The sequence below is a fragment of the Scophthalmus maximus genome, chromosome 9, assembly GCF_022379125.1.
Source record: "Scophthalmus maximus strain ysfricsl-2021 chromosome 9, ASM2237912v1, whole genome shotgun sequence".
In the NCBI taxonomy this organism is placed as follows: domain Eukaryota; kingdom Metazoa; phylum Chordata; class Actinopteri; order Pleuronectiformes; family Scophthalmidae; genus Scophthalmus; species Scophthalmus maximus.
The window spans coordinates 15,874,628-15,891,225 of NC_061523.1; the positions used below are offsets into that span (position 1 = coordinate 15,874,628).

Below are 16,598 nucleotides of genomic sequence, written 5' to 3' on the forward strand. Positions count from 1 at the left end.
GTAGGCAAAGGGAGATTTATAGTCCACAATATTAATAAAACTTTTTGCATGATAACAATTGTATAAATTGTCTGTTTTCAAGCCAAGGTAATGGACAGAATCCTGCATCAAAGACTTTGCATCAAATATGACACGCAAGCTGCCAAACAATTTGATTTACCTGCAGAACATTATCAAATTATATGAATGAAAATATTCTTAAGAGTTGACATGGAAAAGGGTGATATGGAATTAAACATCGTCACATCTAAATACAATCTGATTAAATTGACTTAAAAGTAGATATTTGGAAATTGAATGCACAAAATTAGCATATGCGAGGAACCACTGAAGATGCTGTTTATAGAACAGAGCTCTCTTAACAGAGAACATGGGAATGGAAATGTTTAGTCATGGCGACCAAACTATATAGCTGCTGTACTTTTGTCAAATGGGCCTGTTATGGTTGAATAAAAAAAGTGTTTTGGTTTTCCAAAAAGAAACGGTGTGCATGTGATACATGTTGTAAATGTGGACCAGGTCCCATTTAATCTTATTACTCTGCTAGAAGAAATGAACAATAAAGCCATGAGTTGTTATTGGTTTGGCACTTTGTTCAATGTTAAATGTGATATTAACTCATCTTTTAACTAGGAAAGTTTAGTATCTTGATGATAGTAAAATAACTGAATGTTGATGCCTTTTGACTGATTCAGTCTTTAATAATGGCTCTGCCAGAATTTTACTGATATCAAATGGACACATAGTCAGTGCACCTGAAATTATGGTTTCTGCTGTTTGCTTTACTGACTCCGCGTGTTCTGTGTGAAATAGATCGATCACATACAAGAGACATTTAAAGAAAAAACAAAAATCTCTCCGTCACTTGATGCTAGCTAATAGCAAAACAGGCTTGGGGAACTTTCTAACATGCTAAATGTTACTTTATGTAACCAAGTATCAGCCAGTCCTGTTGAAGAATAGGATCTGGACACATGTGATGTCTTATTTTGTTACCTTCGGGCTCTTCTCTTGTTTCTCAGACAGTTGTCAATCAAACTATGACAAGCTAGCCTTAGAGCCGTTAGATAAAAAAACGACTGCCCCTCTACTTCGTTTTGTACGGTAACGTGTGCGCGCACCGACAAGGACTTAAGGGGCGTTCAGAAGCACATCTCAAACTCAGTAATCTACATATGAATGCCTACGAAGGGAAAACTTAAGAATATTGTGGACTTTTGTGAAAACGTTTTCATGAGATTTTTTTAATGTAATTATCCTTATAGTCCCTACAAGATTACATATAACATAACTAACTAACGAAAGAAAAGAACCAACGGTTGGATGGAGGCACAATGATTCGAGGCCCTCTCCTGTTTAACTTCGGGTCTTTTCGATATATTACTGAGTTCAAGAGGTGCCCATGAATGCGTCACGAAGTCCCCGAGCAGAGCCTTTTCTGTACAACATGACGTAGAGGCGCAATCGATGTTTAAGTGGCGATATAGCGCCAACGCACATCTGCGAAGTGTAGATAATATGGAACTGTCTGTTTCAACCGTGAAATGTAAGTTATTATCCCCTTTATTTTGTCAAACTATTATTTGTTGTATGAAGTATTGGTTCAAACCCCTTTAGGCGACAAATTACAGCCCGACTAAAGTTAGTCAACATCCCCAACTCCAACCTAGCTAGCTCATCAAAGGCTAGCTAGGTTAACCTAGCTACCAAAGAGTTTCACTGATACTGTATGTGATGTATGTGTCTTTTATCAAGTTAATATGAGTGTGTGTGTTTTACATTTAAATACTGTAGTATACAGATGCAAATACACTATTGTTTTAATTGTATTGTATTTAAGTTTTAATCGACTCGATGAAACGATTAGCCTTTGGACAGACGATTTTGCTAATTTAGATAAAGAATTGTTGACGTTGTTGATTCAGTGGTTACAGCGTGACGAATACTTTGGGAACAAGTGATGCATTCCTGATTTCACACCTAATAACTACACTGACATATCAAACAATGGGTGGTCAGCATTAACAGAACAATATGTCATTTCAAAAGGTTTGAAAGCTACAACAATATAACTGTACTGTTGTCTTCCATGGTGAAATGACGGTTGCTGTCGGGGAATTTGGCAGAATTCTATTGTGAAAGGGCTGAACCATTTCAGACATCACTGAACACTTGTTGTGGTCTGTTTTGCTCTCACCGTGTTCATGTCCTGTCAACATGTCTTGTTCTGCCTTTGGTCATCCGCAGGTCTCATCGAAAACCTGCTGCAGAAACAACAGGCAGATTATGATGAGGTGATAGAGACTCTTTTCTCTCAAGTCTCTGGCCTGGAGGATTCTCCCAAAACACCAGATCCACAGGTAGATAGGAGTGGGAGAGCGTCTGACTACAGCCCGTGGTCCTGGCCGACAATCTAGGTTGTTACTCATGTGGTCAAGGATCCTGTACAACATGTGAAACTAACAGCCTCTTTTTACCTGGCAATTTTCTTTTACTCACAGAAACAATATTTATAGATATGACAAATAATGATAATTATTACTCTTACTTACATTTCAGTTTGAGGAGTGTGCCATCCAGCTGTGGAACTGGACAGTCACTAAGAATGTGGGGACCACTATAAGTAAAAACCAGAAGGCCAAAGGTACACTTCTAGTTGCAGTGTGTAATTTTACTGATGAGCATGGCAATCGAATATACTCAGACACATTCACTTGTACTCGCCATCTCTTACAGTGCGCCATGTCGCATGCAGTGTGCTGTACTGCTGTGAGCCCGAAAATCCAACAGAGGGCGTCATCCGCAAGCAGATTCTGGTAAGCAGTACTGTAGTCACCCTCGGTGAGTGCACGGTGTTTCAGAACAGGGTGTGTTTGTCAGTGTCCAATCTTTACAGATGGCCAGCAAAACAGGGAGAACCTGGCTGGACTGCAAAGAACCCCAGAAGGCAGATCACTTCTTAAGACTTGCCGTCAAGGTGAAGAAAAATTGGGAGAGCCTGGATCTATGTCAGTGTGGTGTTTTTACAAATGACTCAACATACAAAATATCCCTAGAGCCTGGAGACCCTCTATAGTCAACTAATCTCCAGAGGTGATGGAGCAGCTGACATCGCTTCATCCAAGGGGGATGTGGAGAAGGATCTGCTTCGAATTCTCTCGTGCCAGGCAGAGTCGGTGAGCTGTGCCGCATGTGATGTTCAACACCTTCGATGTGAATACTTGTTCGTGTGATATTTGGCATCTGAGGAAGTGCTGTTCTGACAGACTTGCAGTGTGAAGTGTGAGACAGCTGAAATGTGAACTGAGAAACAATGACAGGGGGGGGGGGAAACTTACTCTGTGCTAATAGGGAGTGGTATATTGTTTGATGACATTTCTCCTCTTCTTTGCAGGCCTTAAGTCAAGGGAATAACCACGAGGCTGTGGTCTATGTGCAGCGCTGTAAAGACATGCTGCTGAGGCTGCCCAAAGATGTAAAAAAAAAGGAGAAATAATAATAGCCCTGTGTTATTACTACAGCAACACTACTTTATATATTATTGTCTTATACCTTTCAGGCATAGTTTACATATTGTTATTGAAATACGTTTTAATATGGAATATATTTTCTCGATTCAGACTGCGTACCTCTCCCTCATGTGCTACAACTTTGGAATAGACACTTACAATCTGAAAAATTTTGAGGACAGTGCCTTTTGGTTGAGGTAAATTTGTATCTGTAATTGTATATAACAAATATTGTTTAAACTCAGCAGAGATAAAGTCAGAAAATGAAGTAGGGTTTGGAATACGTTATTTTTTCTTCTTTTTTTCAGCCAAAGCTATGATATTGGCAAAATTAATGTGAAATACGCCCCAGGATCTGATGTCCAGGTAATAGGACAATGTAAAAAATTATTTCAAGCGATTAAAAAATTACATTTTATTAACTGTCAACAATTTTGCTCACAACAGGCCAAAGTATTGAGGCTCCTTGCCACTGTTTATTTAGAGTGGGACTGTCAGAGGTTTCAGGAGAAGGCTCTCAATGCCGTCAACTTAGCCAACAAGGTGGGTAATGAAAAATCATTTTCACATTGTAAATTACATATGCATTATGAAGCATGCAACTACAAATATAAAGCCCAGATGCTGTGTTTCTAATTGCCCTGTGAAATTTGACAGGAACATGTGAGCACCTCTGGGCTGTACCTCAAGATCAGAATACTGCTGAGATGTGGGGCCTCAGACAATCATGTGAGAGGAGGTTAGTTATTACCAGACCACACTGACTTATTTTTACTGAACTTGATTTACATTGGCAGCAGCGAGGTGTCAGCAGCTGAGAGATGAAGAGAAGGGGATTGAAGAATTAAATCTTTCTAGTTTTATTTTCTGAAGCTAGTGGGACAAAAGTGGATTTGTAAAAACTCACAGTGGCCACCAATGAGTTTAATAGCTTCCCAAATCTCTGCAGTGATGTAACTTCTCCCTCAGCTTCAACATGTCAGGTCAGGTGCTGCAGTACAGCTGCAGTACAGAGTGTCTATGGGCGATTTAAGCAAATTTAAAAGCGCACATTTAAAAGCAGATCATGTACAAGAAATATCTTTTCAGGACTTCATGAGATATTGGAATCGGAGGTTTCTCTTGACGTGTGTCTGAGCACAGTGAAACTACTGTTGTCTGCAGACAGGTAAAAAAAACTTCAGCGTCTTTACTCGTGCTCTCACTTAACTTTGCTCTTTGTAGAAGTGCATGAATCTCGTAGTCGTATAGAAATGTGCACATTTCCCTTGTAGGAATGCCCAGACACATATTAACTAACTGTTGTCTGCCGTTTTTTTTACAGAGAAGTGCTGGCATTTGAGTATTTGAAACATGTGTGTCAGCGCTTTGAGTCGTCCCCTGACCTGGGAACTGCTCTTGTCTTGAACATTGAGCTGCTGCTGCAGAGAGGCAAGGAGCTGCTGGGTAAACAGAAGATAGAAGATATCATCACTGGTACTTCATTTTGTCATTCCGTGTATAGAATAGTTATGAAAACAACATCATGAATAAATATTAATGCTGGTAGCATGGCAGCTGTACCTCTGTAGTCATATTAAAAATTGTTTACCCCCAAACAGGCCATTATACAGGGAAACAGCTGACTCCACAGGCCCTCACAAGTCTGCATGTCATTCTGTGGGACAAAGCATCGCAACACTTTGAGGTAAACAAAGCATTGTTTATTCTTATTAGTTATCAGCAGTTGCCCCACCCATCTCTGTGGAGTTTTGAATGATTTGTGTGGGTTTGCCTTGGATGTAATGGTTTCTTGAAAATACAAAGACATGCATGTCAGGAATACCCCGAACACTGACAGACGGAGACTCCGGGTCCACAGAGTGAGACCAATGTGGAAGTGCCTGAAACCTGTATTCTCTCAAATGACCAGCAGAGGGCAAACCCACTGGTTGCAAAAAGAAGTCAGTTTCTATAAAAGTGAGAAATTGACTCTACTTCTCACCTGATTTAGGTCAGTAAACATTTTCCTGAGGAGTTTATGGTCTCAATCATTAGTTTCAAGTCTTCTCCAATACAGCATGATGTTCATTTAGTAAATTATGGTCTCATTTAGAGTAAAATAGACGATAAAAACTGGTCTACATTGGGGCGTGGATACCGTGTGATTGACAGCTAGAACCATCAATTGAGCACATATTTGCAGGTGTAGGTGAACGGGCAGTGGACGAGCTCTAAGTCAGCCCCCCCCAATCCTCCTAATATGGTTACTTCTGGTTCTAAACAAAGAAAGATGGCGCTGGTCAAAATACTAAATGTGAGGCTTCAAAACTGCAGTTCACAAAACAATGGGTGACGTCACTGTGGGTTGCCACTTGGTACTGGCCTCAGAAATAGTGTTGCGCACTGAATCTGCCTACTCCTCATCAAATAGTTTGGAAAATTTATAATAGAGAGACTTAATTTCCACACATTAAAAAAAAAAACTATAACTGACTGTTATATGTTTCTGTCCAGGCCAAGAACTATTCTGAGGCACTGCAGTGGTACAACTACTCCCTCGGTTTCTTCAAGGGAGGTCAAATGGAGCCCAACGTCGCCAAACTGCAGAGGAACAGAGCTTCTTGTTTCCTGAAGCTGAAGCAACTGGAAAAGGTGACGAGGCACTTTGAGCCTTAACAGCAAGTCAGGCAAACACTTGTTGTCCAGTGGCCGTATTAGTCAGAACCCGCCAAGTGGTAGTTTGTTTGCGTCACCAGCCACGATGTGATCTTTTTTTTTTTTTTAAAGTTCATGTGTGAGATGTTTGCATGTTTCTAAAAACTTGTGTTTATCAGGCCAAAGAAGCGATCAAAGAAGCAGAGAGATGCGATCCTGACAGCATTTTCACTCAGTTCAGCATTTACAAGGTGGCCGTGCTAGAGAACAATGTGAAGAAAGGTACCTGCCAAACATTACATGTGATGCATATGAAAAAAAGCTTGCGTGGTAGTAATGTTGCATTCTAGCTCCTGCTATATCCTCAGCATGTTTGGTGGTCTTGTTTTTTTTTGCACCAGCTGCAGAGGCAGTGAGTGCAATGGGGCAACTGTCCCGGTGTCCCGTGGCCCACGAGGACAAACTGCTGGTTTCTGAAAACGCTGCTTCCAATCTCCTCAGTCTGGCGGCTCAGATTGCTTTGGAGGTAGCTCTCACCACAGGACTCTTTACTCCCTTCGAGTTCAAATCAATGAGGGGAAAAAAAAACACGTTTGACCTAGTTATCACATTTTCCAATCTTAATGTATGGTTACGATGTCACAGGGCCTCAACACAATTGGCAGTGTTAGTGAGGGGGACGCCGATAAGGGATCATGTGCTTGTTATTGCACTCTTTGTTGATGTAAAATTTCACCTGCATTTTTTAATCAGTCAGCAAACATACTGGGCAGCAATTTAAATGTTATTATCAGGGTAAGGATAAGAAAAATAACTAGAATATTTATGAATAAAAATGTGTGGGATGTGCGGTAATTCTATTTTTAGTTCACTGCATGTTTGTGATGAATATGAAAACCCAGACTTTGTTCCCGTGAGACAGAATGAACAGCAGGAAACTGCCATGAAGGCTCTGGAGAGTTTGTGTGAAAACTCCAAAGATGAGGCCCAGGTTCTGACTGCGCTCAGGTCGGTGACAGCTCAAATATATCTTGAATATGCAAAATTACTACAAAAATGAGGCTTTTTTCAGTCATTGGAATTGTAATTTTGCATAATTGTTGCTTTTGTTTTCATTGCTGTTTTGACTAAACATGGCATTTGGATACAGTCTAAAGTTGGAGCAACCTTGACATTAACCAAGTAAAGTTTAGGTTTAAAGACAGACAGAAATATTGATTCACGATTTCAGATTCCCACATTTATATTTTATCCATTTTGAGACGTCGAATTTTCACACATGGAGACGGTGTAAACAAACCACGATGGTGGACCACACATAGTAGTGATGGCTTGTGTGATGAGACGGCAGGGAGCGAGTCTGTTAGATTTCCATACACCTCTGTGATCCACTGACCTATATTCCCTTGCTTCTGCAAAAGTGTGTCTCTGCATAATAGTAGGTGAAAAAAAGGAGGTCAACCCCATTCATCTTTTTATAGGTGTTTGGTTCGTCTTGTGCTCTCCACAATAGAGAAATCGAGTGATGAGATGAGGTGAGTGGAGGGGTGAAGTTGCTAATAATGTGCGATTATACAGTATCATTGAAGAAAAAACGGACTTGTGTTTTCTACCTTCACTTCATGTAGGAATGTGGGTCTGGATGCCCTGCTGCTGTACATAAAAATGGGTGAATACAATACACAACATGGGTTGAATTGTCTTAATTGCAGTATTTCCTGTGCATCAGAATCTACAAACGTTTTGTTTGCTTTCACTGCAGCTCTGCAGATTGTTTCACACCAGACTCACATGAATGTCGAGCAACGCACAGATGAAGCCAACTGGTTCAGGAAGATCGGTACTGAGACTTTTTCTGTCCTTGTCAATTCTTGTCACTTTTATCTGACATAGTATTTTATCACTTAAAACCTCGGAGCACCTTCATTTGTCTCTGTGTGTGTGTGTGTCCTTGTTACAGCCTGGAACTCGGCTCTGCAGTGCGAGAGCAGCCCTGACAGGATGAGGGATTTATTTGTGCTCTCTTACCAAGCAAGTACCTTTATTGGCTTTGTCAGGTGGATTTAATCAATATTTACAGTATGCGCGTTTAGATCAATAAGTGCCTGAACAGCGATTTAACATTGCTTTAGAAAGGTAAACATGTTAGTTTAATATTAAGAATCACGGCGACTCACTGTGATCCCATCCTGACGGTTACCTCTGTCCTCTGACTTTGCACATAGTTAGTTCAAATACACGTTTTCATTCCTGACAAACACTCACACACAATTGGAAGCTTATGCCGATGGTTTATGAGCAGATGTTTCAGAGAAAATGGGACAGAGTTTTTATTTTAAGGCAAATCACCATAAAAGCTATCGGATGAGTTTCTTAATTCTTTGCTGCCACAAATTTACGAGTTTGTCTTGTGCTCAAAACAACAACAGGCCTTCGGATCACAAGTCTTTCTCTTGTTCTGAACCAACCAATCGGACATCTAGTTTCCAACAATCCATGTGGAAATACAGGACTTATGGCGATGCTATACTATCATGTCTTAGATTCTTTGTGAGAAGTGTTTGTGTGTGTGCGTTTACCTGTAGCTCTCCCAGTCCTGCCTTCCGGATCGCACACTGCTCATGGGCCAGAAGACGTGTCTGCTGATGGCTGCTGCTGCATCTCTGAAGCTCTGCAGGATGTCTCCTTGCTCTGACCAGGTGTGCCACCCACTCCCCTCAGCCCATCTCCTACATTTAGCCGCCTCCTTATCCACATGGATGGAAATTTACCAAGTGGAGAGGAGAGGTGACTAACCACATCACTGGTGCTGGGCGTAGGTGTTTTAGTCCTGTGAAGAGGAACCGAACTCTAGGTGGCAGTGATGATTCCTGAATGCTTTTTTTATTTTGTGGGTTTCTGTTTGTTTCGCAGACTGAGGAGCTCACTCAGGCTCTGGAGCACATTCAGATCTGTTGGGAGGTTTGGAAAACTCTGAAAGCATCAGGTACATTTAGTACCTGCACTAACAATACAACTGCTATGTTTAAGTTCATTCATTTTTACTAATAAACCTCATTTTTTAATTATAATAAAAAAAGAAACAAATTACAGATTACACAGGTGCAAATACCTAATTTTTAACTAATGAAAAGGGAACTTGAGAAAAATATGATTAACATGTACAGTACTTACAGGGAGCTTCCCAACAGACCCGACAGACACACTGCTGCTGCTGTATGAGTTCGAAGCTCGTGCTAAGCTAAATGATGCTAAGGTCGAGACGGTACTGGAATCCGTCCTGGAGCTAGAAAATGTTGAAACCAAGGTCCTGGAAATCATTGCAGGTAAAAAAAAAAAACAACTTTAGACACGCCTAAAGAAGTAGACATGTTCTAGTATTTTCATTACGCCAACTTCCCCCCCTGTATGTAGCCTTAGCCATGGAGCCTCCAGCCCACTTCCCTCTGTTGTGTAAGAAGGCCTTGAGGGTCGCTCTCTCTCTGCACAAGAAACAACCACAGGCGGACCTGGCCCGTTGCAGGCAAAACCCTCTCTACTGTGCTTTAAAAACACCCTTGACATTAACATTCAATTACCACAGAGCAGGATTAGGAACGAAAGAATTTGTCATTGTGCAACTGTTTTTTGTCTCGCCATCTCAGCAAGTGTGTCCACAGCCTGATCAAGCTGTCCCTCCCAAGTGGCGTGTCAGAGGTGGAGGCCCGTGTGCTGGAGGAGGTGTGGGACTATTACGAGGAGGCTCTGTCCATCATCGCGGCCACAGTGAGTCGTGCCAATCACACACCGCCATCCCGTGGCTCCCACCTCCTGTTCCCTCAAACAGAGCCGCTGCCTGCTGTATAATTAACCCCCTCTCTTCCACTCCATGCCTGCCTGCTGTTCTAGAAGTCTCTTTTTTATCAATGGGCTTTCAGCCGCACTTCAATTAGCAGATGCTTCCATTCACCACCCCCTTCCTGCCAATTTGAATGTTAATGTGCTGTACAAATCATCACACTGCCGGTGAGCCGCGGCTCTGAAAGAGGCAACAAATTATTGAGCCATTACGCTGCTTCTGAGGCAGCACACATTTCCCCTTTCATAGAGTTATTACTCCAAAAGCTATGGAATTCTTCGGATCAAAGTGAAAGCCCGAGATTAAAGTCTTTTGAAAAACATTAACGCTGAGCATCAGCAGAGGTTTTTAACATAGTCGAACGTGATCGGATGAAATTCAATAATGTTACTCGCAGGCTTTTACCCACTAAAATCATAGTTTCCTTCCACATACTTGTCTCAGGGGAGTCACCCAGGTGGCCTCCGTTAAATGGCCCTTTTTGATCCATATTCCTGGTCTTCCGTAGTCCGACGACTTCCCAGAGCTGGAGACCCTGTGGCTGCTGACTCGGGCTTGGAACACTGGGATATTGCTGTACAGCCTGGCTCAGTATCCCGAGGCTGAGAAGTGGTGTGGCCTCGCCATGAGCTTCGTCTGCCACCTGGGATCTCTGCAGGAGAGCTACGAGACACAGGTACAGGCCTGGGGGGAGAGGGGAAGGGGGTTGGTGGCAAGGTTGACAGCGATGGCCGTAGCAGTAAAGCATAAAACACCTTGAATTAACCATGGGTGTGTCTTATATACCCACAGATGTCTGGTCTCTACAGTGAAATCCTGGACAGGTTGGACAAAGCCAAGAAGTACTTTGCCATAGAGGACTAAAACGAGGACAGGTCAGCCTCGACCTTTAATTTATTCAGTTTCACTAAGATGTTATTAATGTTGTGGTGAAATATCCATCACTTATTCCAGTTTGGAAAATTCTTGCTGTAAATGCTGTGTGACTTAGGGACACAGGATTCACCTAGTGGTTAAGACACATACGTTTCTGGGGTTTTTTCGATCCATGTCCCTTTTCTCTACGGTGTCCTGTCAATAAAGTTTAAAATGTCATTAATAAAAAATCGTTTCGAACAAAAGCACAATTGTGATGATGATAGATATTTTCATATCCACCAAGTCAGTCAAAGCAGAATAACAATCACATCAATATCATAACTGAGTCACATATTTTATTTTCAAACAAATAAACTCTTGTCAAGTCCCAAAATAAAACCCAAACAAAAGTTGCAGGACTGTTCCCTCATGAGTAGGACAGGGAAGACCATGAGGCCGCGTGTCCTGATAGGCTGTACCACCTGCAGTGACAGGAAGGAAACTACTGTACAATCAAAGGGTTCATGTTTGCAAGCACTTACTGCACAGATGTGCTATAACATAAACATCACCCAAAAGTACAAACAAGAACCCCGACCCCCCCAACCCCAAAAATAAAAGCATATATGTCATCATTTCTCTCACCAGAACAAAGACCCCCTCATCAATTATACACACACAGAGGCATTCAGGTTCCATCTCGTTATATACCACCACCTCAGTGGAAAGAGTAAAATGAAATCAAGTTCTTTGGGCTTTGACATGGCTGACTGAGGTATGAATACCACACACATTGTTAACAGTCAGCTGTATTTCAACTAAACACCAGCGAGGACCAATTCTAAACTTCTAATGATGGATTGATCAATGCTCCTGGTTCTGGTGATGTTGTGTAGGTTTTCCGCCTGCGTCTCTTTTTTCAGTATTTTACAATATATAATTTATTTTTTTTAAATCTATACACCCAGACACGTTCCACAAGAAATCACATGTAGACAGGCCCTATCTGAAGGAATCGAATTCCCAACTGACTAGTTAAGTGTTCCAATAGGCATTTTTGAAGAGAAATACCAACGATACAGCACATTTGTATGGAAATTAAATCTCAAAAGAGTAGCTCAAACTTTACTTACCTGACATTTGTGGTCTATAAAACATGTTTGTCCCAGTTTGATTCACACATGCATGAAGCACAGGTGAGGGAGATCTGCTGGGGGCTTATTTACATTATACAGCTACCACACCCTTTTGAAACAGTCTGCTAGCAGTTTATAAATGGCTCTGTTCCCTTCGGTTATTCCCTGAACTCTGGTTTTGACACAGGTAATGACAGCTGGTTTAGCAGTGGTGCCTGGCAGGTGGGAACACCTGTTCAGAAAAATGCCTGCAGGTACAGGTGCTCTGTGGGTGGGCGAGAGCAGGGGACCCAGAGGTCTCGGTAACCACTTCTCGCTGGGTCTGGCTCTCTTGGGAGAAAGGAAAGAAAAAAAAAAATCTCCTCGAACTCTTCAAAAAGCTGCGGAGGAAAGTGAGAAATGTTCACAAGATCAGGGGCCACAGTATTCCTCCTCCTGCTGTGCCCTCTCACATGCACACATCAACATACAGTGCCAAACTCTGCGGGGTGGGGTCAGTGGCGCGCGTCATTTTCAATCCTGGAGAAAGGCGTCAAACAGCCAATTCAAAAAGGTTACCACGAAGACAGCCTTTGAACGAGCTCCCCCGCCACACGAAAAAAAAGAGATGTGTAATACAACCGTGTTTCACAACCCGATAACGGCGTTCAGTCGAAAACATTTTTTTTAACAAAGATATGTTCGTGCTATGAACTTTTTTTTATATCATTGCCTGAACGTTGCCTTCAGTCACAGGGAAAACTATCTGTATGTTAAAGATTCCTGAGCCGGTCTAGCTCGTCCCAGACGCACAGAGAGCTCAGCACAGTGGTTCAGCACCTGCCAACAACAGATGCGTGAAAAATTCATATGTTTATAGATACACAAAGCATATCGGTTAAATCAAACCCAACTTTAGTGTTTTTGATAGGGGGACATGGGGACAATCCAAAACAGGTTATATTGACTCTTTTAATTGTTAGGACATCCAATACAATTATTGTCTTGTTCTACCCGTTTTAAGGCCACCGTCATGGCGGCAGATAGGACAGTACCATGTGACCATTCAATCAGAAGAGAATCCTCTTGGAAGGCAGAGAGTGTAATAGGGTGGTCTGCTGCTCAACGTGAGCTAGGAGGCTCTGGCTGTCCAAACTGTAATCAAATGGCCAAATTTCTTATTTAATTATACAGCAAAAAAATGTTGAAATACAGAGGTGTGGGGGTGGGGGGGAAGGCGCCCACAGAGGTGAGACTTTGTTTTATCTATTGCACTCAAGTCAGGCCTCCTGGCAGTTGGAGGACACAAAAAAGAAAGGAAAGACGAGAATGTCTCCTCTCGTTTCCTCGTCGATTATGTGCAGCCTCCCTCACAGACAACAGGTAGTCACAAAACAGAATTTGTATTTGATGTAAGGCAGTTTGGTGTTTTGCAGAGAGCCCAGTTACACTTCTCTACCCCCGTCCTTTACACAGAGCAGCTAAAAACCACAAGCGAAAAAATCCCACAAATAAAGAAAAAGGGAAAAAAAAAAACAGCCCTCCAAATTGACAATTCTATTGAAGTGTAAAATGTGTAGTTTTTCTTTTAATATGTAGTAAAATCTCAGTAGGATTTTTATCATTTAACTTGTGATTCATAATATAAATGTAGAGATTCACGACACGTTTCTTCCTCTTGATCTGCCTCCCGAGATGTTTTTATCAGCTGCAGCACAGACAACTGGCAGACGACCAAACAGCAAAGCTGGTTTGTGATAAATAGATCACCAGTCTGTAGGCTCCTCCGCTAATTTCCTCAGTCATTATAAACGAGAGATGACTCCTTGAACAGTACCATCAGCAGGGCTCAATTTTCTCCAGTCTTTTTAGAAAAGAAAAAACAAAACAAAAAAAACTGAACTGGTCTTCAAACTTCTCATCTCGCGCGTCTTTTTAAATGTGATTTTGATGAACATTTACAAAGTGTTCCAACTTGGTATGATTTGTCTCTGTTCCCCTGCAACTCCTCACTCCGGATTTCTGTAAAACATTCTGATCTTCAGTCAGTCCCAGTTCACAAAAAGGATTTATTCCTTTTTCCCTTTTGTTTTTTCGCTTGACAAATTCCTTTGGAATGGCATTTCCAGTCTTGAATGGATTTTGTTGAGAAACTCATGCAGGGGTGTGCACAGTCACAGTAATGGTGATAAGACTTCTTTTTCATTTAGAGAGTAACATAATGATGACACTAAAACTTGATATGAAACATATCTGCAAAAAGGAAGTGAGGAGGGGGGAGGGGGGCCTATTTGGGCTTGGGTGGGGTCTCTGGGAGGCAAGAGGGGAGGAGTCTGCACCAATGCAGAGTGGTGGGACGGCAGGGAGCTCAGAGCTTCTCTGAGGAGGGGATCCAGATGTAGGGGCCGGACTGCTCCTCGATGATTAGCTTGATTTTGTTGTAGATCTCCTCTAGTGAGTCACCCTGTACAATAGCTGAAGACACAAACAGCCAGGAAAGGTATTGATTAGTAAATGGGTGGGCTGAAAATGAATCTGCAACAATTCATTTAATCATGAAAATGTCAAATATTTTGCTGATCTGTCTCGTGATTTGGAATTTAATATTTTTTAGGTGACATCTGTTGGTATTACATTGGGTTATTCAAAACTGTGGTGGACATTTTTCTCCTCTTTTGACATTTTGATATAATAAATTTTATGAACATAAATTAATTTAACTGAACAGAAATTGATCAGCAACTTTTTTAACATTATTTGTTTTGTGTAATTTGTCAAGCAAAATAACTGAACATGTGGTTCCTGCTTTGTCTTTTTTTGTATTCTGACAAATTTCCATATAACGATTTTTTTAAAAATTCGACAAATTAAAAATATAGCAAATAGAAGAAGTACAAATATTGTGGCACAAAGCAGAAGAGCAGTGACACCAACCTGTGAAAAACTCTCCAAAGTCCTGCTCCAGCTTCACCGCCTTGTCAAAGACTTTATTGGCCTGCTCGTACGTCTGCCTCTTATTCATTTCCCTGAAAAATGCAAAAGTGGTTCTGATAAATATCACAGACACTCTTACGATCACTGATAATATCCCGACTACAGTGTGTATCAGACTTACATTAGAGCTTCAATGGATTTTGGTTTGATAAAGATGGCAATGGGGTAAAGTTGTGCTTGCTGCAGTCGTTTTATGGCGTTCCCAGACACATCCAGAATGCAGTGTTTCCCCTGTAGGCAGGTAGAGGATATGGTTTGTTAAAAAACACTGTGGCACTATAAATGGTTCTTGTAGTGCAGTAAAATTGTGGACTGAAAGATGAAGTTTTGGTAAAGTTAGGGGTGAATTCTGTAAAATTTAGCATACTGACAAGCCTCTGGTTACATCCCCAAAACACCAAACTCTACAGACACAGGAGTCGGCGCCTACCCTCTCAGCCACCGTTCTGACGGACAAGATGCTCGTCCCATAGAGGTTCTCGTTGAACTGTCCAGCCTCGATGAATTTATTATCCTGAATGTCTTTCTCCATTTGCTCTCGCGAGGCCACAAAGTGGTAGTCCTGGCCGTCCATCTCGGCCTCTCGCCTGGGACGAGTCGTATCTGCAGAGGGTGAATGGGTACATTTTTATTTATAAATATATATATTTTTTGTTGATACTGCAGACATGTTTGGTGTTTCCAGTGCAGAGCAGCCGTGCGCTCGTTGACTCACGGGGTACACAGGAGCCAAACTTGTGGGGAAACTCAGAGATGAGGTCGTCGTTTATCCTGTCCTTCATTGGGCCCAAAATGATGACAGGCCTTGTGTAGTGGACTGCATTGGAAATAAAGATCAATGTAAGACAAGAAAACCCTAGTTTTCATGATACATATATATATATATATATATAAATATATCTTAATTGTGGAGAAGTGAGTTACTCACTTTCCTGTCGAATGACTGGCTCATAGGAGAGAATTGTGTCCTCTTGTCCCTCTGTAATAACAAAGATATTTCGCAAGTTATTTTAGAAAATATAAAAATTATCATGGATGATAACATTAAGAGAAATACTAAAGTATAAAATATAATAAGTTGCAGATGTTATGTCACTGGTAAATGTATCATCCACAATGTTATTCATGTAGACAGAGTATAACAAACCAGAAAGACCAAGAGAAATTTAAGGCGACTCACTCGAACTGCTTTCACTGTCGCTCGTGTTGGATGTCAGGCATTCTGTGAAAACATTAGATCTGTGTTAAAAAAAACCGTGAGACACATGTAAATTCAAATAGGGGTGAAAATTATTTTCACCTATCTCAAATCTCAACAGCCTAAGGGGGAAAAAGCAGTTTGTTTCAGAACATCTAGGCCATTAAAGAAAAAAGGGAAAAGAGAAAGCAGAAGTCTCGTCTGGTACAGTAGCCATGCTCTTGCAATATTAGGGAAGTGGTTTTAGGTGCAGGCAATAGGAAATTAAGTGTTTCCTGTGACAGTATCCCAAATGACCCACAATTCCCTTACTAGTGTTTCCTATTGCTAGATCTCATATCAGGGAAAGGACAAAGAAATTATATACAGGCGTAACACTGTCCACAGGCGTAACACTGTCCACAGGAGCAGACTGACTCTGGGGAAGTGAAGGAAAAAGTGTTTCCAGC

General features: G+C 41.5%; 2 protein-coding genes across 11 annotated transcripts in view; one reads left to right on the forward strand and one right to left on the reverse strand.

The window, feature by feature from the left end:
• The first annotated feature begins 1,199 nt into the window (after positions 1 to 1,199).
• Positions 1,200 to 11,108, forward strand: tex11 (testis expressed 11). Of its 4 annotated transcripts, none has more exons than XM_047334525.1 (29): positions 1,218 to 1,546; positions 2,248 to 2,360; positions 2,560 to 2,644; positions 2,737 to 2,816; positions 2,897 to 2,977; positions 3,057 to 3,176; positions 3,395 to 3,475; positions 3,621 to 3,706; positions 3,818 to 3,875; positions 3,957 to 4,052; positions 4,167 to 4,248; positions 4,599 to 4,677; positions 4,834 to 4,985; positions 5,111 to 5,196; positions 6,006 to 6,143; positions 6,326 to 6,428; positions 6,548 to 6,672; positions 7,069 to 7,154; positions 7,628 to 7,681; positions 7,775 to 7,815; positions 7,909 to 7,986; positions 8,107 to 8,177; positions 8,732 to 8,845; positions 9,060 to 9,132; positions 9,314 to 9,472; positions 9,561 to 9,669; positions 9,791 to 9,911; positions 10,493 to 10,660; positions 10,777 to 11,108. In XM_047334525.1, exons 1-29 carry the CDS (start codon positions 1,468 to 1,470, stop codon positions 10,846 to 10,848), a joined length of 2,790 nt encoding a protein of 929 aa, XP_047190481.1. In that variant the 5' UTR covers positions 1,218 to 1,467; the 3' UTR covers positions 10,849 to 11,108. The 4 variants fall into 4 exon arrangements, 3 of the variants coding, with proteins under 3 accessions (XP_047190481.1, XP_035505935.2, XP_047190482.1); XM_035650042.2 differs by having other exon boundaries at positions 1,225 to 1,546; positions 9,323 to 9,472; XM_047334526.1 differs by having other exon boundaries at positions 1,228 to 1,546; positions 2,248 to 2,417.
• Positions 11,109 to 11,178: 70 nt separating this feature from the next.
• Positions 11,179 to 16,598, reverse strand: part of dlg3 (discs, large homolog 3 (Drosophila)) — a 73,478-nt gene continuing 68,058 nt past the window's right edge. For all 7 annotated transcript variants that reach the window (XM_035650048.2, XM_035650046.2, XM_035650043.2 and 4 more), the window contains 7 exons: positions 16,132 to 16,173; positions 15,880 to 15,930; positions 15,667 to 15,768; positions 15,382 to 15,554; positions 15,073 to 15,182; positions 14,892 to 14,983; positions 11,179 to 14,432 (listed from right to left, as the gene is read on the reverse strand). In XM_035650048.2, the coding sequence (XP_035505941.2) occupies positions 14,326 to 14,432; positions 14,892 to 14,983; positions 15,073 to 15,182; positions 15,382 to 15,554; positions 15,667 to 15,768; positions 15,880 to 15,930; positions 16,132 to 16,173 (677 nt within the window). In that variant the 3' untranslated portion in view covers positions 11,179 to 14,325. The remainder of the gene's footprint in view (positions 14,433 to 14,891; positions 14,984 to 15,072; positions 15,183 to 15,381; positions 15,555 to 15,666; positions 15,769 to 15,879; positions 15,931 to 16,131; positions 16,174 to 16,598) is intronic.

Coding starts and splice junctions, on each gene's coding strand:
- tex11 (XM_047334525.1), top strand. CDS start 1,468: ATGTTTAAGTGGCGATATAGCGCCAACGCACATCTGCGAAGTGTAGAT. Junction 1,547..2,247: donor GTCTGTTTCAACCGTGAAAT/GTAAGTTATTAT, acceptor GGTCATCCGCAG/GTCTCATCGAAAACCTGCTG. Junction 3,177..3,394: donor TCTCGTGCCAGGCAGAGTCG/GTGAGCTGTGCC, acceptor TCTTCTTTGCAG/GCCTTAAGTCAAGGGAATAA.